Source organism: Rousettus aegyptiacus, unplaced genomic scaffold, assembly GCF_014176215.1.
Source record: "Rousettus aegyptiacus isolate mRouAeg1 unplaced genomic scaffold, mRouAeg1.p scaffold_m13_p_14, whole genome shotgun sequence".
NCBI lineage: Eukaryota > Metazoa > Chordata > Mammalia > Chiroptera > Pteropodidae > Rousettus > Rousettus aegyptiacus.
Genome location: NW_023416289.1, coordinates 59,196,002 through 59,218,006, shown reverse-complemented (window position 1 = coordinate 59,218,006; position 22,005 = coordinate 59,196,002). Strand labels below are relative to the sequence as shown.

The 22,005-nt window shown below is 54.9% G+C and overlaps 1 protein-coding gene across 1 annotated transcript in view; it reads left to right on the top strand.

Annotated features, from left to right (window-relative positions):
* The window catches only part of ADAMTS17 (ADAM metallopeptidase with thrombospondin type 1 motif 17), a 194,812-nt gene that overhangs the window by 80,986 nt on the left and 91,821 nt on the right, over positions 1-22,005 (top strand). Inside the window, exon 8 of the mRNA XM_036232032.1 lies at positions 4,915-5,020. Within this exon, the coding sequence (XP_036087925.1) occupies positions 4,915-5,020 (106 nt within the window). The remainder of the gene's footprint in view (positions 1-4,914; positions 5,021-22,005) is intronic.

Genomic DNA, 22,005 nt, shown 5'->3' with positions numbered 1-22,005 from the left:
GGGATCCCCAGGGATCCCAGCGCAGCCGGACACCGTGGGTCCACATTGGGCGCATCACCTGCTGCTGCTCTCCCGGCGCAGGGATCCGCAGCCCGAACTTGCATGGCACCCATTACCAAACAACCGAGGACTGTGACCTCTGTGCCTCCAGACGCAGCTGGCCGAGGGCAGCTGGCTGAGGCACCAATGATTTTAAGTACCGAGTGATCGGTATGCTGGTGCCCACATGGGGACATTTGTGTGTTAGGGACCCAGTACCCATGGGGACACTTGTCTGTCAGGGACCCAGTGCCCACACGGGGACACTTGTCCGTTATGGACCCAATGCCCACAGGACACTTGTCAGGGGCCCAGTGCGCATCCTTCGGGCCTTGAGCTTGGGAGAACGTCTCTGGGATGATGTGCTGTGCTCGCCCCGCTCAGAATTCTGCACCGGGCAGGACGCCGTCACACACGGGTGGTCAGGAGGCCCTCGGTGAGAGATTTTCGCGTGTCTACAGACAGACCTCCTCCCTAAAATGTATTTGTAACTCCAGAGTCAACTCTCATGGTTGTTTGCAGACACGTGAGGAGAGAAAAAAATGAGTCGACCGACAGGTGTGTTCTCGGGGAGGATAAACAGGGTGGCACTCGGCCTTCTTACTTCCCGCTCCCACATTGTAAGCAAGCGGTCCATCTGGTAACGCGTTTTTCTCATTCTCGTGCGTTTTGTCGGTGGTCGCGCTGTTTAGAATGGCCTCCAAGGGTGATTTTTAAATGTTATCTCGTATTCCGAAGCACGGGAAGGCTGCTATGCGCCTTGTGGGGAAGATACATGCGCTGGACAAGCTTTATTCAGGCCCAGGTTGTAGGACTATTGGCCGTAAGTTCAATGGTGATGAATCAACAACGTATGTTAAATAAGGCGTCTTTAAACAGAAACACACATAAAACAAGCCAACGTATTGATCACTTAACAGTTGATGAGAATATCGTGACCAGAGGCTCCCAGGGGCCTAACCCTGTGTTCTTTTTACAAATAGAATTTACTGTTCAAGGTGACGTTTCAGACCCTGACGACCGTAAAGAATGAGAACCCCCTGTAGTTATCTTTTTATTTGTCACATCCTAGACTCTAAGACATTTGCTTTCAAATGTGGTTCACGAATTCAAATCATGCCCCCAACCACTCAGTAGCGTCTGCAAGAGCACAGCACCGGCCATCCAGGCTCGACGTGTGACCGGGTCTCAACCCCCACGGTGGCCGGGCGAGCAGACGGACCCGCGTTGCCGTCTCGTGACTGGCAGCGTGGTGTCGCCGTGACGGCCGTGGCGCTGCTGGCACCTTGAGCAGCTTTTCTCCGAGAGGCAGAGCCCGGGCAGGTCGGAGACGCGGGCCACGGCTGCAAGCTGTTTACGCACGGTAACGCGCCGGATAAACCAGAGTTTATACGGCGTGGTGCTGTTTACTTCGTAAATCTAGAAAGGATCATGTGATCAACCGTGCGTTTGAGGATTATGGGCTTACACCATGCCATTTTCCACTGAAAAAAGAAAATAATTAAACCTCCTCGCCCAGTTTCCTCTCTGAAATTATGCTCCTCCTGAGAAAAAAAAAAGAAGAAAAGGAGACAGAGTTGACGTGGCTGGGAAAATAGGTCAGAAGGCTCTGCTGGACGTGCTCTGCTTTTCTGGATGAATTAAATATTTTCTCCGGGCATTAGGAAAACTCTGTGCAGCCCTTCGTCTCTCCGCTCAGGATTTCAGATTTTTAAAACGTGTTTTGCTTCCCTAATCTGTGCCAGGGGTATAGCAGACATAGAGTTAGGGTACAGGCACATACTCGATTATGTGCTAACTGTGATTATCTGCTACATGTCTCGTTGGATAAGTGGAATACAGCCAATAACTCTAATTTTCATGGCAAGTACATATTCACTGTATTAGGTTTAAGGCAAAAGAAGTAAGAAGAAAACATTGGTGGCCTCTAATGACTTCACCACATCCTAGAGGTGGCTGCGTCTGTCCCCTGAGTCTTTTTAGCTTAAGGATTAAAAACACTTGGACTTCGACACGTGAAACCTTTACTGTGTCCCACCCACATCTCTGTGTAAGCTCACATGAAGATTTATGGAAACCTTCTAAATCCCCAAAGAGTCTTCATTGTCCCTGGTGCTCTGAGCGTCGGTGACAGAGGCCCAGGCCTTGCCTGGAGGAGTGTGAGTGTTGGAGGTGGAGAGCCTCGACGAGCCACGCGGCTGCTCACTGGGCCTCCGTCCCCCCGCCTGTCAGACGGGGCCAGTGGGACCCGCCCCACCGGGGAGGGCCAGGCACGCGAGGGCGCCGGTCCTCGGGGAGGACCCTCGGGGACGCCCCCACGCGCCGTCCCGCTCCCCTTTTGTTCCAGGGGGCTCTGCAGACACGCGGAACGATGTTCTTAAAGTTTTCACACAAAATTCGACTGCAGTTTCTCCTGCATGTTAAGTCGTGGGAGGCCGGAGCCGCGGAAGGCGGCACCGTCGGGTCTCAGCGGCCCTCGCCGTCCGCGTGGGGGATCCCAGCGCCCTGGGGGGGACCCGCCGCCCCGCAGCCGCGGCACCCATGTTCAGGGGTCTCGTGCTCGCCGTCTTCGCTTTTTAATGACAAATCAGGGCAGGAAAAACGGGCTTTCCCTCACGTCTGGACAAGGGCCGGTGCGGGGCCCGGGCGGGGGCTCGCAGCGGGCGCCTTCGCGGCCCGAGGCGGTGGACGGGTCTCTCTCCTGGCGCCCAGTGCGTTCTTAACCAAGACACGTGGAACAGTGGTGGCCTTTGTAACCTGCGGAAGCTGGTGACTTAATGACCACTATTCCCTGCAGCTCTCGCGTATACGATAACCCAGGATTTTCTCCAGACTTTGTTTTGCGAGTTCTAAGCGTTTCCACGCGCGTGATAAACGCACTTGCCTCCTATGCTCCAGGGTCAGGGGCCCATTTTTAATTTTTATTCATTTATTTATTTTTTCCTTTTCCGTACTTTGCTCGCTTTTATGGCTGGGTTGTTTGCAACTAGTACAAATTGTTAAAAAACACCAGACCTTAGTCCACCTTGGTGTGACAGCACTTTTTTGTAAACAAACTGAGCCATTGTTTCTAGTTAAAACACACACACACACACACACACACACACAACTCATTTATGCTTTGGAAATATTAAAATGCAATTACTGAAAGGCTCTTGGCTTAGCTGCTTCCCCAGAATTGTGCATTAACTAATTAGAGTGGAGACTTGGGGCTGCCCGCTCCGGGCGCCGAGTGTGTGTGAGGCGGGGGACATGTTTGTGTGGCATTTAAAGCCTGCCGGGTCAGCAGACACTCCAGGGACAGCAAGGCCGGCACAGCTGGCCTCCGACATCTCCTCTCTCCCCCTCGGCAGACGACATCTCCCGGGCGCGCACATTAGATTGTTTCTAATTGATTTATTGACGCGGGAGGCCCGGTCCCGGCTGGGAGGGCGCTGCCGGGTGTGTGTGCACGCGCGTGTGCACAGCACCCGCATTCCAGCGGGGCTGCGTGGGAGCATTCCACCGCCGGCAGCAACCCACGAGGCGCTTTTAAGCAAAACCAGAACGATGACCTTGAAGGCACCCAGGAGCCGGCTCATGTCCTCTCCGGTTGTCGTCTTTCTCCTCCCAGTCGTCTGCACGGCCCGAGTGTGCTGTCCACGTGCAAAAAAAAAAAAAAAAAAAAAAAAAATGTGCCTTGAGTCCAAATCACATTTTTTCCTTTCTTTTTTTCTTTTCTTTTTTTTTCCGTAAGAAAAATTCTTCAACCTTGGCCAAGCATGTTGCATGTTTCTAAATTGGAAATGGGCGAGGCGTGGTGCCCAGCTGGGGGTGCTGTGCGTGAGCCGAGCCGCCTAGCCACACCCCTGATGCACAGTGGAGGGCTGGTGAGCACCATCTGTGTCCCTGGGAGGGGACCGGGCAGGAAGGGGTGCCCTGTGTGGGGCTGAGGTCCACCCGGGTTTGAATTTGATGTCAACAAACTGGATGTTGGTTTAGCTCTTCGGGAGCAGGAAGGGAGGTTCTTTTTTGTTGTTGCTTTTTTTTTTTTTTTTGGAATTATTTTTAAGAGTGTATTTGAGCCAAGCTAAGGGCAGTGTCAGGAAGCAAGACCTCAAATGCTCCGGGTTCATTCGTAATGACCTAAGTCCCCAATCCTGTCTTGCTCTGCCCTCTGCCAGCTCCTCCCCTCCACCACTCCTTGAGCCTGCGAGGTCACCTCTGGGCCCTAAGACACCTGTGCATGTGAGCATAGGGGAGCTCGGGCGAGGCGGCGTGCGGCGTGGTGGACGGGTGCCCTGTGGTGGGTGGGCGCCGTGTGAGGTGGGTGCAGGGTCAGCTCCTGAGAGGGAGACCATCCTTGAACTTAGCACACCGAGTGGCTAGCCTCGCCGGCCTCGCCTGGTCCCAGCCCCAAATGGCAAAGCCAGACAGCATCCCAGCGCCGAGTGCCAATCCAGGTGATTCGGGACCCGTCACCTTGTCTCTCTGAAGCTCAGTTTTCCTCTGTTACCACTACCCTGGATAATGAGGACTAAGGTGACACATGTAAACCACTCAGCCTATCGCCCGACGCGTATTAAATGCTTGATAGACATTTGTGGTGGTTCTGATCATTATGATCATTAGGTACATGTGAAAGCCAGTCTGCCTCTGAGCTCTGGAATGACAGGTCCAGCCCCGGGCTTGTCATCATCCCAGTTTGCCCTGCTCATGTTGACCATGCAGACCTTCCAGGCGAGGTCGAGGCCTTCCAGGCAAAGTCAAGGCCTTCCGGGCGAGGTCGGGGCCTTCCGGGCGAGGTCAGGGCCTTCCGGGCGAGGTCGGGGCCTTCCAGGCGAGGCCGGGGCCTCCCGCGTTCTGATGAGGATGTGTTTTGTGTCTCCGCTGCAGGAATTGCATACTTGGGCGGTGTGTGCAGCGCGAAGAGGAAATGCGTACTTGCCGAAGACAACGGTCTCAACTTGGCCTTCACCATCGCCCACGAGCTGGGCCACAAGTAAGTATCCGACCGTGCCCTGCCTGTTCCGGCTCTCTCTGGATACGCGTTTTTGCACTTGAATCCTCAGAGTTCTGAAATAGCTCTGCTCCGGGCCTCTGCTCCCTCCGTGGTGGGGACCTAGGCCAGCAAGCCTGGGCCCCGGCCCTGCGGGAACCTGAGAGAGGGCTCAGCGCACAGACTCTGAGAGTTAAAATGTCAGTCGGGTGTGTTCGTGTCTCTCCTTGAAGCACGCGCTGTAATGGGAAGCGGTTTTGCTCAGCGTCTTCGGCGGTTCCATTTCCTTTCCTGGGTCGGCATGATCTTTGAGTCACTGTAAACATAGTGTTCAGGTAATGGGGTTCATCTTCGTACCGTTGGACTCCTAGCTCCTTCTCAGCCGGTGTCAGACCGCGTGGGTGAGAGTGTCTGAAGGTAGAACGTCAGGGCCTTCGCTGGAAACGATTGTCGCTGTCGCTTTTGCACGTGGGAACGTCCCGTTAGCAGGAAATAAACACAGAACTCAGAGCCCAGATGGGTCGTGGAGAGACTCCGAGGCAGCCTCACAGCTTTCCAGATGCAGACGCAGAGGGTCAGAGGGGCCGAGCCGGCGGGCCCAAGGTCGGGCCACTGGCGGGAGGGCTCAGGTGGCACAGAGGGTCAGAGGGGCCGAGCTGGCGGGCCCAAGGTCGGGCCACTCGCGGGAGGGCTCAGGTGGCGGACAGCCGGGCCTGACTCTGAAGCTGCAGCCCCAGGGTTTGCTCTTTCTCCCGGAGTCGGTGTCCATTTCATGATTTTTCTCTAAAGGAAAAATTAGGGTAGAACTGCTTAAGAACTTAAAAAACAGGTAAATTTAGGAGGCTGGAGCGTGCAAAACAATGGGAAAATTTATACCGGCTCGAACAGAACAAAGTTAAATGGAAGTTTAGTCCTTGGTTAAAAAAGAATATATATATTTTTCCTCTCATTAGCCATATCTGTGGCTCTATTTATTTATTGTTTGTTGTAGTTATCTGGTCCCATTTTAATTTTTTCACTCCTGTAGGCACTTTGGTAATTGACTTCTCTGTCCGCGCCGGTGGTCATGATGTGATTACAGTGAGCGAAAATAATCTTACGCTTATTTCCTGGGATTAAGGAGGAAATACAAGTTATGGGCCAAGAGAAGCAAGATCAGCCATTGTCTTTAAGTATATAATTATTTCACATTGACAATATTTTCATAATATTGGTGACAGCACTTTGCCCAAACTATTTTGCTTACTAGAAAATAATTTGAAGCATTAATCGCCATCAAAGTCATGCTCATCTCTCTGATTTGTTAAACAAAACCCTGTACCCAAGAATGGTTGCTGAAGGAAAAGCGTAAATCGGTGTGGCTATGGCAAGCATCTCACTCAGCACATCGCAGCTCCTGGGAACCAAGGCCGTGATGGCCGCGAGAACTCAGAGCTGTCACGGAATTTCCCAGCACGCATCTGGACGTGGACCTGTGGATAGATGCGTGAGTTGCAGAGTCCCATGGCGGCAGGCGGTGCGGGGGCATGTGCCGTTTGCACACCTGTGACACAGAGGGCCGTTTTCTCCCTGAAGGCCAGTGCCATCGTGCTGGGTCAGACCGGGGCATCTTAGCCCAGGCAGTCTGCAAGGATGAATGATTAGATTCAGTCAGACCACAATAGCCTGTAGCTACAGTCTGGTTAGAATTTCTTGGAGGACTCTTTATAGCTTGCTCTTGAACTCTAATTCCTTACAAAAACAAACACCTTATTGTGAACCAAAACCAATAAATCTTGCTTGCTAGCATTTGGCCCTGCCCCTAGGTGGGTGGTTACAGTTTTCCCAGGAAAGTCTGTTATTCTGATTCTTCTCAAGCCTTGGGAAGCAGATCTCCCAAAGATAAAGCCACATTCTCTCCATCCTCGGACCCCCACTGATCATCTGGGCTCAGAGCAACAGGTGAGGCTTGAGAAGGTATATGTAGGCCCACCGGCCAGGCCGCTTCACGGCCACAGACATTTGGAAGCTGTTCCGCCTTCGGGGAGAGAGTGGAGCGTTTTAACACCACGTCCCTTAAATACGCGTGCACAAAGATAGACAGGCTGGTGTTCTGGGTGGACCGCTGACCCGTGCTCCCCGAGAAACTTTCCTGGTGAAAGTTTAGAAAATAAAGAGTGACCCTCTACGCACCCCTAGAAGGCCCCCACGGGGGTCCCCCCACCACTTAATACTGGTAGAGTGACCCCTCTCTTCTGGAGGATGGGGCGTGCGTGACCTTCCCGTTACTTACCCGAGGTCCTTTCTCTTTCTGGTGTCTCTTTGTTCGTATGGTTTAATTTTAAATATTACAGTTCAGAAATAACTGATTCGGTACTCTAAACGGGCTCCAATCCAGTTTGTAATCACATCGGTTCCAAACGATCAATTACGTGAGAAGTTCTTGCCATGGTAACGTCAGTAATGCTGCCCCGGGTGAGAATTAATAATGCGCTAATGCCGTTTAAGTTCAATCCGATCTCATTTATTGAGCACGTACTGTGTTAGATGCTGCGCACTCATGCTATTGAATCAGCCCTGCGAGGTAGGTGTCGTTTAGATTCTATGTTATAGATTAGGAAACCAGTATTACTTTTTTTAAAAAAAAAAATTCCATTCTCTACCTAAAATGATCTGGGATCTCTTATATGATAATATACCTGAGCAGCCACAACCTTGGTTGCCTCTTCGCCCATGAATGCCTGCCCGGCAGGTAACTACATGTTACCTTCCTTTCATTCCCCCCGTTGATAGGAATGTGGTCAGGTGTGAGCTGGGGAGGCGGCCGTCTCTCTGTCTCGTCCGGTTAGCTTTAGAAGCCTAACCGAAAACTAGGTCTTCCTGTCGGTGCCCCTCGGTGCCTCTCTCTGTCCCCAGTGACAGTGAGAAGATGGCGGCAATGGCCCTTTGTACTCTAGAGGGCTCTAGTGTCCTGCTGCTCTTGGTTATGGCTGGGGCTTGGGGACGGGACGGGGAGGGGTCCTCGAGAGAAACAACCCAGCTGGGCCAACACTGCCCGGACTTGTCCCCTCAACACAGCAGGTCGGGGTGCCTTGTGGTAGACGTGCGTGCCCAAGGCGTTTATCAATATTTGGCTTTCGAGAGTGGGAGGGACGGCCGGAAGCGAGCGTTTGTTTCTCTCAGGTAAGCTTACGATTTTGAGGCTCAACTGACCACGCGTGGGAAGGACCCTCCCCGGACGAGAGCCGGGAGCCCCGGCCCATGCCACCCTGCGGAAAAGGCAAAAACCACACTGAGCGACACCCTCAGCCATCACGGCGAGGGGGTCCTAGTAACTTTAGTGAAATATTAAAACGACCGGGCGTAATACATCTGTTGGAATTTTAGAATGTATTGTTTGCTATGGGTTGGAAGTTTTTGTGTAAAAGTGAGCAGGTAGATGGTTCGATGACGGCTGGTGGGAATGCCTTTTGTTTGGGGGAAGAGGGGATCCGATAAGGCCAGGGGAGTCGCTCGGCTGGCAAGAGGCTTCCCGGCACAGTCGGAGGCGGGGAGGGCCCGGGACACTCAGAGCGCCAGCATGCCTCTCCGTGAGGGGGGACAGAGCTCTGGGAAACATCCAAAGGCAGGGGCTCCCAGGTGGGCTGACGGGCGGGGGGAATCCACTTAGTCACACAAGGCCACCCACTGAGAAGGAAGAGCAGAGGCTGTGTGTTCACTCGTAGGGACAAAGGGCTTTCGCGGCAGGAAATGTGTCTGCTCCTGTGGATTTGGGAAGCGCCGTGGGGCGCGCCGAGCCGGATCAGCACCGGCGGAGAGTCAGCCCAAACCACGCCGCCGGGACCCCGTAAGTCCCCGAACGGCCCTCGGGGCGGCCCGGAAGCCAGGCCCCGTGTCCGGGCTCATCGCCACCTGGACTCGGGCGCACGCCCCCGTCCCACCTGCTCTCCGTGGGGGTTTCACGACTTCCACATGCCCTCTCTTGGGTCTCCGTTCTGGAATCTGCCTCTCCTCGGTCGGCTGGCCCGGCCGGTGGCCTCTAAAAACTGCTGTCTTCAGGGAAGCTTGGGGACACGGCGTAGGTGACAGCTGGGCCGAGCTGCACAAGAGGGGTGCTCAGGGGTTTAAACGTGCCACGCCTCCCCCGCCACCGGACCTGTCAGACCGCACGCCCCGCCCCCGGGCCGAGAGCTGAGAGGGGTGCCCTGGGAGGGCCTGCCGCAGCCAGGCTGGAGAGCCGCTGGGCCCTGACGTCCCAGGGGCACCCATGGGCCGCAGCCTCCTCGGCCTTCCGGCGGCCACTGCACGCCTCCCCCCGCCCCCGCCCCATTCTGTCCTGGGCCACCCTCAGAGTGGCCGTCTGCGGTCCTGCTCCCCCGGTTCCCACTCGCCTCTCTCCACGTCACCCCAAATTCCATGCCCTTTGCCACTTCACCAGCCAGTCATACTCACAGCCGGTGAGGCGAGGGCACAGAAACCTGGCCACCCTGGAAGGCACCCCCTCGGGACGCTGCGTCCTGCCGTCTCTCGTCCGACACCTCCCAGGAACACTCAGGTCTCAGCACAAAGAGTCGGGCGACCCGCGGTGGGGAGAGTGTGACGGGCGGGAGGCGGGAGAGGACAGGTGAGGGCAGGTGAGGCCCGTGGGGCCCATGGGGCCCGAGGCACTGGTGGCGCACGTGCTCGGACACGCAGGGCGATGGCGGCCGAGCTTCACGCACACAGCCGTCCCCGACAGAGCTGTGTCTGGGGATCCAGTGGTCACACGCGCACCGCGGACGGGGGGCCTTCGCACGTGGGCGCCGTGGCGACGCGGTGCACGGCGGGGCTCTCGGGCCGCACAGATGTTCCCGGCCCCGTGGCCGGCGCAGCGGGGAGGAGCGCGGAAGCGCGAGCGTAGCAGGGACTGTGTCCCCGCGCTCAGTCCCCTGAGGACGGGGGGCAGCTGGGTGCCACCAGCTAACTCGCCGGCTTCCACGGCCCCGGGCAGGTCACACGTGAAGCTCGGCATCCCCCAGCGAGGACGCTCGTCGAAAGCTGGATCCCGGCACTCGGGTGTGTCCACGAAGACGAGATACTGCGAGCAGGCGTTCGGGACAGGGGACGGCGGGGGGATGTCCCATCGACGGGGACGTGCTCGCCTGGTGTGCGGCACGGAACATGGGCCAAACCCGGCCTCTGGGAGTCGGGCTCATGGGCCCAGGGCCGGTGGGCGTCTGCGGCAGGGCTGGAGAACGGAGGGGGAGGGGCGGGGAGAGCCGTTCTGGGGGAAATGTCCTCGTAACTGGAGTTGACACCATTCCAACGGAAAAGGATTGTCTCAATCCCAGAACAGGAAGTCAGGAAAGCCATTATCCAGATGTGCGAGGAGGGGAAGCGTTTGTCTGTGGCCTGTGTTAAGAACGAGCTTGGCGAGCCAGGGAGTGAACGCAGGCCAGATGCGAGCGGGCGGCCAGCCTGCCAGCGGCCGGCCCGGGCAGCCCGGAGCTCCCGGCCGAGGCCTTGGCCTGAGTGCCCGGCCCGGCAGGCACAGCCTCATGAAGAAGGTACACCTTAGAGAGGATTTCTGGAGATGTTGTAACTGTTGAGAAGCCTTGGGAGGGGAGGGTCCTTTGTTCTAGTTGGAATTAGGGCAGTGGAGTCACAGACAGTTGGCTTTTCTTACAGAACAGAAAGAGGAGCCGCCTTCCCCCAGAATGTCTGCGGGCAGCCCCTGCTGCCTCTGGTTCTAGAGCGCGCCCCTGGGGCTTGGCCTCCGTCCCCACCCAGCCCGCACGGCCTCCCCCACGGGCTCCCTTGCACACGAATGGGTAACGGGGTGCTAGTGGTGTTGGGTGTGTGGTCGAAGTGGGTGTGGGGCATGTGAGCATCCTCTGGGCACGCCTGTCTCACCCGGCTTCCAGCGCCGTGCAGAAGAGCCAGGCCGTGTTTCCTGGTGTCGTTATCTTTAAAACGTGCTGCTGCGCATTGCAGGGTCTTTCACACTAATTTACAGCCCGGTCCCGTCTGCCCCTGCCAGCTGCCACTGTCACAGCCCTCCCCCTCCCGTGCCGGCTGAGCTGGAATGACTTGTGGCTTCCGAGGAAGTGCCGGTGGGGGGTTTGCAAGGCCGGCCCGCACCCCGCACCTCTCAGCCCGACTCTGGAGACCTTGAGCATGACCTTCACAGCGGCTCTGCCTGTCCTCTCCCCTGCTCCCCCCGCCCCCGCTCCCCCTCCCACATAAACAGAAGCAGAATTTCCTTCTGCCCCCTCCCTCCGCCCCCTCCCACAGATGGTTCTGAACAGAAGTTACCCTATCCAGAGCAGCGGGAACTGTATAGCTGGTGGTCCTATTTAAATGGCTTTTCTGCCCTGAGCAGGAACTTCTCACCACTGCCCAGAATCGACAGGAATCTCAGGGAAATGACCGTGATTTCCTTTGGAGTCTAACCCAGGATGCGGAGTCAAATGTGCAGCGAGATCGCTTCTCCCAGTCTCCTGGCAGGCCTGGAGCCGCTGTCCTTAAGTCGACCTTGACCACAGCCTTCCCAAGTCTGCCCAGGCCAGCAGGATGCAAACAAAGGGAAAACCATTAAAAACTCCTCAGTAGGCGGGCAGATGTGGTCCCACCTGCTTTCCGAGCGGCCAGGCCCAGCAGCCATTGGCTGGACGTTATCTCCGGGATGGGAAATCCAGCTGGATCTGGGGTGTCTGCTTCCTCTGGGGCTTCCTTACTGTAATAAGGAAGATTCCAGAAGCCGGGCTGCCGCTCGCCTCTGCCCTGGGAATTCTTTGCATTTGACATCAGGCGGCTCGCCCTACCCAAGACGATGTCGGCCGAGATGGCGTTGGAGGAGGAAACAGGTGGGGAAAGTCGAGTTTGGCTGGAGACCCAGGTTCTGGAATCCCCGTGGAGGCTCCTGACATCACAGACCCTTCCAGGAATCAGACGAGGGCCAGTTTGCTCGCCGCATTGCCAGAGCCGCTGGCGGCTGCACCTTGGTGGCTTTTCTCACGGTTCTCGGAGCATTTTGCAGACGGTGCAGACGGCCGGTCAGCCTCCCCTCCCGTGGGTGTAAGCGGCCGAGCGGAAACTCAGAAGAGCCACAGGCTGTTGGGGCCGAGCCCTCCCGCGCGGGTCCCCTGGTGACCGGTTCCTTCCTGTACTTGTGAAGCCACCTGCTGCGTACGTGGCGAGGGTTCTGTTTGTCCCGTGGGAGGGGGCTGGGCGTAATGCGACGAGAACTCTATGAGACCGCGTGCTCCATTATGGACTGAATGTGAGCGTCCCCCCGTTCTGCCCTCTCCTTCCTCGTACGCCGTTGACAGACATTATTAATTGATCCCAGGACGCTTTTCTGCTGAGCCCCAGCTCATAATGCTTCTAACTCTGCAGCCACTGCCAGTAGATTCAGGTTGGGACAAGGGGCGACACTGACTTCCTGTACGCAAGGGTTTAGGGTGGCGGCCTGCTCCCCAAACCAGGGCATTCCTGGGCCTCATTGACACGAGCCACGTCCCCAGAATCGAAGGAGGCAGTGGTAGCTCTGCAGTGCCCTTCGGAGATTCAGCGTCGGGAAGTCCGTCTTCAGAAAGACTTCAGGAGCCATCAGCAGCTGTGGACACAAAACGTGATAATAGCCCGCTCCCTCCAGCTGGTGGACCGGTAAGGACAAAGCCGGACAGAGACCTCATGCAGTGGCCCCATTCCCGCTCCGTAAACAGGATTCCTCGGGCTGGCCCATCTACCTGCAGCAGTGAACCCCAGGAGCAGTGAACCCCAGGTCAGCCTTCACCTGCCCCGCAGCCAGGCCGTGGGCGGGCAGCCAAACCCGCCAGCAGCAGCCACAGCAGTGAAGCCCCATTCCCCCTGCCCTCCCCCCAGTGGCGTAAGGACACCAGGAGCAGCAGCCCCTCCCTCCCACACGTGTCCCCCCGGTAGGTGGCCTGGTGACCTACACAGTGCCTTCTGCCCCTGCGGATGTCGCCAGCAGGGACCCACCGGGAGCCCAGGCAGCACCAAGACATCAAGGCTGACCAGACCCACACTGTAGAGCCCTGGAGCATCGGCAGAACGAAAGCCCCCCAAAGAAGGCCAGGATGAGCACGATAACCCTACGCAGGGCGCCTGCCTGCTGGAACAGAAGGTCAAAATAGGATCAAGACTCACCTGACGTCATAGCCGAAATGTCCAGGATACGGTCGAAGGTCACCCACCTTGTCAGGACCAAGAAAACCACAGCCCGAATGAGGAAAGCCAAGCAGCCGACACCCGCGACAGATGTCAGAATGGCCTGATGATTTCAAAGTGTAAAAATGTGTCAACAATTAATTACAAACGCATACAGAGGAACCGAACGACGCATCAAGCCACAGGAGCCGACATTTCTAGAACAGCCCACATCCCAGCGCAGCAGAACACACATTCTTTCCCAGACACAGGCCAGTAACGGCCAAGTCCGGCCGGGACGCGGAGACTCTGGGTCGCTGGTGCCCCGCCGGTGGGCTGGAAAGAACGGCTCAGGACAGCAGTTCCAAAGCTCTGCCGAAAACTAAAACCACATTCCCAGTGGTTGCACTCTTGGGTGTTCATCCCAGAGAGAGAAAAAGGAATTTTTACCCCGAAGCTTGTTCTTTAATGTTTATGACAGCTTTAAACTGCTATAAACAGCCAAAAACTTGAAACTACCCAAATGTCTTTCAGTGAGTGAACGATTTAAACAAACAGTGGTACGTCCACATCGTGGAATACTACTCAGCAAGGAAAAAAACAAGTGGGTCGTGCCTACGCACAGCCCCTTGGAGGAACTTCAGGGAAGTTACACCGAGTGAACATGGCCAGTCCTCAGAGGACACGCACTGCGTAATTCCATTTATAGTAACATCCGTGAAATAACATACTGATCGAGATGGAGAACACACAGGTCAGTGGCCGTTAGGGTTTGCGGAGGAGGGGAGAGGGTGGGCGTGGCCATGAGGGGGTAGCCTCGTGAGGATGCTGTGATTTCTTAAATGTGGCAGGAGTTGCAGGAAGCTGCATGTCTGGTACAGTTGCATAGAACACACACACACACACACACACACACACACACCCCGTGCGAATACAGCTGGTGGGGTCTGAATAAGCCCTCGGAGTTGCATCGGTGTTAATTTTCTGGTTTGGACACTGCGTTATCGTGACTATGCAAGATATTACAATAGAGGGAGGCTGGGTGAAGGATGCGGAGAACCCTGAATAGTTTTCTTTCCATCTTCTTGTGTCTCTGTAATGATTTTCAAATTAAGAGTTTAAAAAAAAAAAGAGAAAATGCCTCGAGGGTCTTTTAAAAATGCAGATGTCCAGGCCACCCTTTCTACCAAGGAACTTCGGTAGGCGGGATTCAGGCAGCCATGTTTTCCTAACCTCGCTTCGGTAATTCAAACACGCAGCCATGCTGGAGGGCCTGCGCTCATTAATGTGAGCGGTGGGCACCCTCCCGTCGTCATGGTTACAGCAGCAGGCGGGGCCCTCCTCTGTGCGCGCTGTGTGTGGAGCCCGTGCGTCTGTCTCAGGTGTCTCGTGGACCCGTTATTGTCTGACGACTCTGGAAGCGGAGACAGTTCTGAGTCGCCTCACCCTTGCACCACGGAGCCTGAGTTGCAGGGGTCGTGGTTGGGCGTCATGACCTTGACCCTTCCCCGTGGGAGTGTTGCTGTGGGTGCGTTTGGCGCTTCTGAAGAGGTCTCTGCTTTTTCAGAACAGGGATCAGATGAGCCGGTTCTGGAAGCCTTCGCTCACTCGCTGTCATGCTCGAAGCTGTACATTTTTCTCTTCCTCCTGCTCGAGTGGTCCCCCGTGGTTTGGACACGTCTGTGCTGACGGGTTACGGCGCCGTCCGGAACCAGGGCACATGGAGCAGGGCAGATGGGGAGCGAGAACGTGGACCCTCGGACCCGGCTCCCAGGCAGCGCGGGTGCAGGTGGCATCCCGCTGGACGCGGAGGGCGGCTCGGAAGGGACTGGCCGTGTGGGCGCAGACGTCCACACCGGCGTGGGGCACTTTGCTCTCATGGCCTGGGCGGCAGGGCCTTGAAGGCAAATCATCGGGCAGGCCAGTGTCCGGGGTCGGTCCTGTCATTGCGTTTGGAGGACCGTGGAGCCTCGCCCCAGGGAACACTTATGACAGCAGGTCCGTCTGTCACTATTTCTACCAACTTTTCACCTTCTACATGTTCTCTCCCCTGACCCCCGAGCCGCCTTCCTTCCTGCACCCTAAAACAAAACAAAACAAAACAAAACAAAACAAAACAAAACAAAACAAAACAAAACACCTTGGCCGCGAAAAATAGACATCTCTATGCCTGTGACCTTGACAAGAATGGAACCGTGTTGGCGCTGGAGGGTGGTGACGAAGGGAAAGGAAACGTATGAAATTTTGCGAAGCAGCCAGTAGGGCCACGGCCCAGCCATCCTTCAGGGCACTTGTCACATAGTCAGTAGTGCTAGAATCAGCGCCGACGTGACATGGGGAAGGCTCAGGGTGACTTGAGAGACGAGTGACAAAGGAGAGCCAGCATGGAGAGGTGACTGGGCCTCTGATGAGGGGAGCCCTGCGATCTGCAGGTCAGCGGCTACCCGTGCCTCAGTTTCCTTTACTGCATTAAGGATCAGAGTGGTGATTCTTCCTAAAGAATCAGGGTTCTCTCGATGATCTCAAAATGGGGAGGGGGTCGTGTGGTATTTGCAGCATGCGAGCCCTCTGCTGCCTCCGGTTCAGCCACCCTGACACCCTACCTGGAGAAGAAGCCTTGGGTCATGGGAGCGGCCAAAGACGAGGACAGCCAGCTGTGGCTTCGACAGCTCTCGTTTCAGACCCATCGGTCTCCACTTTGTCGGGCTTGCCAGACTTGACACTAATCTCTTCAATAAACAAAAGTCGAAACCAGATATTTAGATAAAGGCCAATCATTTTTTTAAAAGAAAGGGGGAGAGCAAGGCGCTGGGTACCCTTGCTGTTTCTGCTCATCTTTCTCTCCAGAAATGCAACAAAGTCCCAGCAAGCCAGGTCGCATGGGGATGGGTGGGGACGGCAGGTGGGCAGCCGCTGCCCGAGCCTTGGCATGGGCGACGCTGGAACAAGGGGTTTCTCTTCTGCTCTATCATACGGAACCTGCCGGAACCACCCTCTGTTGACAGCGACAGGCTCTTTGTCTGGAACACCTGTTCTGTTTGCATCTCGGCTGGGATTCTGTGGGGAGGGCCTCTCTTCCTGTTTTAATAACCTGTTATCTACTACAAAGTTGCCGCTGGTAAAAATACGAATTATCGCTTAGGCGATACTTTTGGCGTTGCCTGAAGCCGCATTCCATTCTCATGGTCCTGAGCCAGATCTCAGAGAGGGTTTGAGGACAAGTTGTATACACTGTTATTATGAAGGCCGAAAGAATATGTTTTTATCCCGTAAATCGAATGCCAGTTAAGCGGTAGTGATTTCTGCAAGAAGCCTATAATTTATGCTAGGGGAAGTGAAGATTTTGTTTTTTTTTTAAAGATGAAAAGTATTGCTTAAGAAAAGCCTCAAGAAAAAAATAATAAAGGGAGAAAGAAATAGCAGTAATGAAGCCACCAGGATCTCAACCATGTGGAAATTTCAAAAACAAATCCTAAGTGTTAGAGAAATGATGATTTTATATATATATGTATATATATATATATTTCAATCATTGAGATCAAGAGAACCCTGATACACACACACACACACACACACACACATACACACACACAAAATGTTTCATGGGAAATCACACAAAATAACATTTAATAACTTAGCAGTAGGGTGATCACTGTTCCCGAAATGTGTCTATTCCTTATTTGCTATCACGGTGGGATTTGTAGATGAAACACCTGGGCCTTGAACTTCATGTTTGTCTAGAATCTATCAATAGCAGTGCCTTCCCTGGACTCAACCAAAAATTGGGACTCTGGGCAGAAATAAAGAACAGTCAAGAATCTTGCCTTTGACGAACCAGGAAGTGATTGTCCTGAATCTTTTGCCACTTGACCCCGAGGCTTGATGAGCACTCCTGTCATTCGTCATCGTCTTGGACTTTCTCCTGGAAATTTGTGGGCAAGAGGAGAGGAGAGGAAAGGGGAGCAAGAGTGATCGCTAACACTTGACCTCTGTCACGTCACGAAGAGAGGGCGTCTGTGCGTGGAAGCCCCACGAAGACCCGGCTGAGCCCTGAGCAGGGAGGAGCAGCGGCGTCGGTCTCTGTCTCATGACGGGTGGCTTGTTTCCATGGGTGACACTCTGAGCCCTGGAGGTACACTAGACTCACCCGGGAGGCCCTGCGAAGCACCGGTGCCTGGCCCCTCCCCCAGAAATCCTGATTTACTTGGTCGGAGCTGGGTCCCGGGTCACTCGCCTGCAGCCAAGGCGGGACGCTTCCTAGTGTTACAAACCTGCGAGACCGGAAGCTGTCCCGAAAACAAGGGTTTTTCGGGCCCCGCGTTGGCCAGGCAAGGACCCAGTCCTCGGGCGTGCCGTCTGCTCCACCAGCGGCAGGGCCGGAGGGAGGGCACAGCATGTCTGCCAGCCCGAGGCGAGGTCCTATACGTACACTGAGTTCGGAGAAGAAAGATGTACGTCGTTTTGAGAGAATGTACATCGGCCGCAGATAAAGGGCAGGAAAAGGTGATGTGGGGACAGTTCTGACACAGGCGCGCAGTCCGTGAGGAAGACGTGTTTGCTGCTTTGGGACAAGGCGTGGGCACAGCCCGGATAGTGCGCCCTAACAGGAAGTGGTGGCATCCGGTGATCAGCCATCCTCTCTGGATAATCACGGGTTAGCCCCTCGGAAGTTCACTGAAACTTCAGGAGTGCGAGTAGTCTTCTGTTGGCTTTGGCCGCGGCCACTGACTAACTGCCCCGTCCCTTTGTCCCACCTCGGCCGCTGCAGTCTCATCGGTCCAGCGAGGGACATCTCAGGACCTCTGCTTAGCACCGGTGAAACCATCCGCATGTCCTCAGGTGTGTGCCCTGGACCGGCAGCTTCAGCATCCCTCGGGATTTAACAGAAGTGCCAATTCTCATCCCTCCCCCAGTCCCCACCTGGTCCCCACACTTCGGACCTACTGAATCGGGACCTCTGGGGGGCACCCAGCAGTCTGAGATTTCGGGGCCACCAGAGTTCTCCCAGACTCGAAGTCTGAGAACCACTGGTCCCTAACCACAGAGGTGGTTCTCAGACTTTAAGACCTCAGACTTCCCTGGAGCTTCCAAGAATCCAGATGTTCCTCTCGCACCAGTGAAACCAGAACCCCTGGCGGCAAGAGTGCTAGGCATCAGAATTTTCTAGAGCTCTCCAGAAAGTTCCACCGTGTGGCCGTGTTTGCGAATCGGTGACTTACAGAAATAGAACTTCGTCCCTCTTGGTCATAAGAGTCTCGAATTTGCCTTTGAAATTCTGTCCTGTCTCCCTGGTGTCAAGTTGCGGTGAGGCAGGTCAAAACTGATGATAGTCGCCTTGCTCCTGGGGAAGGTGTGGCTGTGGCTGCTCCCTTCTGATGTACCTGTCCTCCGGAGAAAGGGGTCTCAGGACTGCCAGCCAAATAATAAGCAAGGAGACCAGAGATCCGTGGGGGTAAACATTCTAAGAGAAACTCTTAGCTACAACCAAACTTTTAACATGTTTAGTTTGCAAACACCTATCAGCGCGCCTTCTTCATGGTTAGCGCTGGATTTCTGGGATGCTGAGTGCAAAGAGGGGTGACAGGTACTGCCCCGGGGCTCTAGAGGTCACACAGGAGGGGTCCTTCTCAGCCAGGGAGGGTCCAGGCTGCCACAAGGGAGGAAGTGACCCGCAATCTGGACCTTGCACGAAGGGGTGGATTTCAGCGGGTGGGGACAATAGGAAGAAGTGTCCGTAGAGGCAAAGGCCCTGGGGGTAGCTGTGCAATTGCCAGCTGCCGCCAGGGGGCCAGGGCTGGGGTCACTTGGGGCGACACCCCTCTGGGGCCTGGTGGAGGCATGCACTCCCCCGAGCTGAGATGTGGGAGGGAGAAGTAGACAGGCCTGCCCCACACCCCAGCCCACCTACCCCCGTCCCCTGGACAAGGCAGAAGAGACGGAGCCTACATAATGAGTCCATAAAGCCCCCCCAGATGTGTGGTTTTTAAGGAAAGGAAGGGGGTGTCTGTCATTAGGAGCAGGAAGGTACCTATCTTTAGTTTTTCTGCTGCCTGGAGCATCCAGTGCCCTTTGAAGTCCCCGAGGGGTCTTTGAACTTTGAGAAGTGGCCGGTTCTCTCTTAGCACAAGCTCCCTCCTTCGCAGGCCAGCTAATGCCCCCTCTGCAGGACCTTTGAAGGGGGCGGGAAGTGCTGGGGGCTAGTTTCCAAAGCCCACTAAAACCACAGCTCCTAGAAGAATTGGTGACAAAGGTCAGCCTCCGAGGCTGGCAGCAGCAGGGCCCCGGAAACTGCTGTGTGTCCTCCGCCCAGTGATCGATTTATTTAGCGCCATCCCAAACTAAAAAGACAAACCAAAATCACACGGAAGAGGAAAGATCTCGCAATACCAGAGATAATTCCAGAACAATGACAAGAAAAAAGCCTAAGGAGAGGAAGGGAGGCTCGTTCCTTCTCCTTATCCTGTTTGCCTCATGAGAGGCAGTTTTTTCCTTAACACCCTACAGCCTTCTCATCTGAATCCGTATCGTCCCCTCGGAAACGGTCACTCGCCCTGGGAGGCCGTGTCCCGATTCCATCCGCGTAGCCGTCATGCTAAACTTCTTTGGAGCGTCTTTCTCCCCGCACTCAGACGCTCGTCACCTCATCCGCATCTCACGCCTCGCCAGGCCCCTCCGCGCACGTGTACATATATCTGTACATATGTGTGTGTTTATCCGTACACACGCACGTACAGATGATTTCAGGCGAGACCGAGGGGAGGTTCGCCCTGACGGGTACATCTGACATCGGAATTCCTTATGCGCACGTCCAAGAGCTGGAGCGTTTCGGTCACTTCGGTGCTCGGGCTGGCCGAGAGGGCCGGTGCGTGCCGGACGCGCCTCCCGTTCTCACGGCCGCGACGGCGGCCGTTAAAGCACCGTGCTCTTAATGCCAGCGCCGCGTCACCCACCCGTCGGAGGCAGGATTCCGTGGTGGTTTGGGGCCTTTAGTACAGTGAAGACCCCCCATCGACGCCGAAGCTTGCAGGGCTGCCGCATTCCTGCAAGCCGACGGGCTCATTTTCTGGTACAAAAGCTTCTCTGGGGTGAGAGGACTTTGATGTTTTTGCTGCCTTTTTGTTTTCTTCCTTAGAGACGGGGTTGGTGATGACCCTGGCACTTAACCCTGACCTTCAACCTGTGCGAGCGAGTGCAGCCTGTCACCCCCATGACTTTGAACCGTTGTAGGTAAAGTTTCTGAGCGGCACAGTCTGGTTCTTGGCAAAGAGGTAGCGACAGTCGTCCCTCCTAGTGCGAAGCCGGTGTGTAAATTATGATGTTAACTCACGGTAACCGATATAAACCTTCCACGGTGGGCGTCCTGTTCCCGTAGCATCAGGCACTGTCCCCAGGGGGCCAGCCATGACCCCCGCAGTGGGGATGCTGCCCTCAGGGAAGCGAGTCCTCTGGGCTCTTCCTCCCACCCCAAGCGTTCACGTCACAAACCCACCGAGACTACTTGGAGGAGACAGAGTACCTGATTCTTACACCTGACATCAAAATCCCAGAGCTTCTGAGAGATGGACAGGTAGGCTGAGAGCCAGGGAAAACTTCCACAGTGGCCGATACAGAAGCAATGTGGTGCTTGTTTTAAGAGAAAATCAACGCAAGGCCGTTAAGTTATTGTGTGTGATGAACCCGGGCCCCATGTGACACAGGCCAGTCTGTAGCCTTAATTTCACAGTCGCTTAAAATTACCGTGTGCACTTAACGCTACTCATTTTTGTTAAATATCACGTTGCGAGAAGTAATAGATACCCTAGGACGTAAACCTACAATAACATAAATTTTTCAATCAGGTAATCCTTAATTTAAACTAAAAATAGCCTAAATGGTAGTTTTCGTGAACCTCAAACATAAAGACTCCTAGCCCAACGCTACTTCATCAAACTATAACTTTATGAGGTGCTTAGTCAGCATCTGAACATTTTAAACCAGATTAAGCATGATCTGTATCAGAGACAAGCTCCCGAAACCCAGGAATCCCACTCCGGGCTGGTCTTGCTGACAGGGACATTCCTCAGAGAAGAATGTCCCTTCACTCAGGGGCCGGCAGAGTGAAGTGCCAACTAGTGTCACCCGCCAAATAGGCAGCAGTCAGTGGCCGACGGTCAGCTTTTCTGAACGCCGTGTTAAACATAGTTTTGTCTCCCCAGAGACCAGGTTCTCTGGCCAGCAGAGTCTGGCCTTGTGGGCGAAGGAGCTTCTTTCGCTTAGCAACCACCTTGACCGTGGGAGAAAACTTGGAGGCGGTAGGTCGCAAATGAAACGTCCCTCCTCCAGACTTGGCGAGGCCATTCTGCCGGGGCTTAGAGCTCCTCGGATTGCGGTTTTTCCAAACAACAAAGGCATTGTTTGGAAAACCCTTCTGCTAGCTGCCGGGAAGACCCCGGCCCAAGGCGATGGGAGGCGGCTTGGAAAAGCATAGGGCTAGAAGAACTCCGGGTTCCTGTGTTGATTCTGACAGGACTGGACTCTCCAAGCTGGTGACAGGACAGTTGGACTGGCCCCTGTGCTGTGCTCACACCTTGTCGTTAGAGGCGGAAGGAAGCCACTTTATTCGTGAGACATTTTATTTCTGTCACCTCTGTACATTTAATTCACCGAAATCCGTCAAAATGTTCAGATCTACCCATTTGAAAATGCAATCACCAATTTTATTTAAAGATATCAGATCAAACCCTAAGTGAAACTTAAAATGGCTTTGTATATATTCTTTGCTAAAAATGCACTTGAAAAACCAGTTAGTTTCTGCAAAAGTTAACATGGAACAAAGATGGATGGATGGATGGATGATGGATGGATGGATGGATGGATGA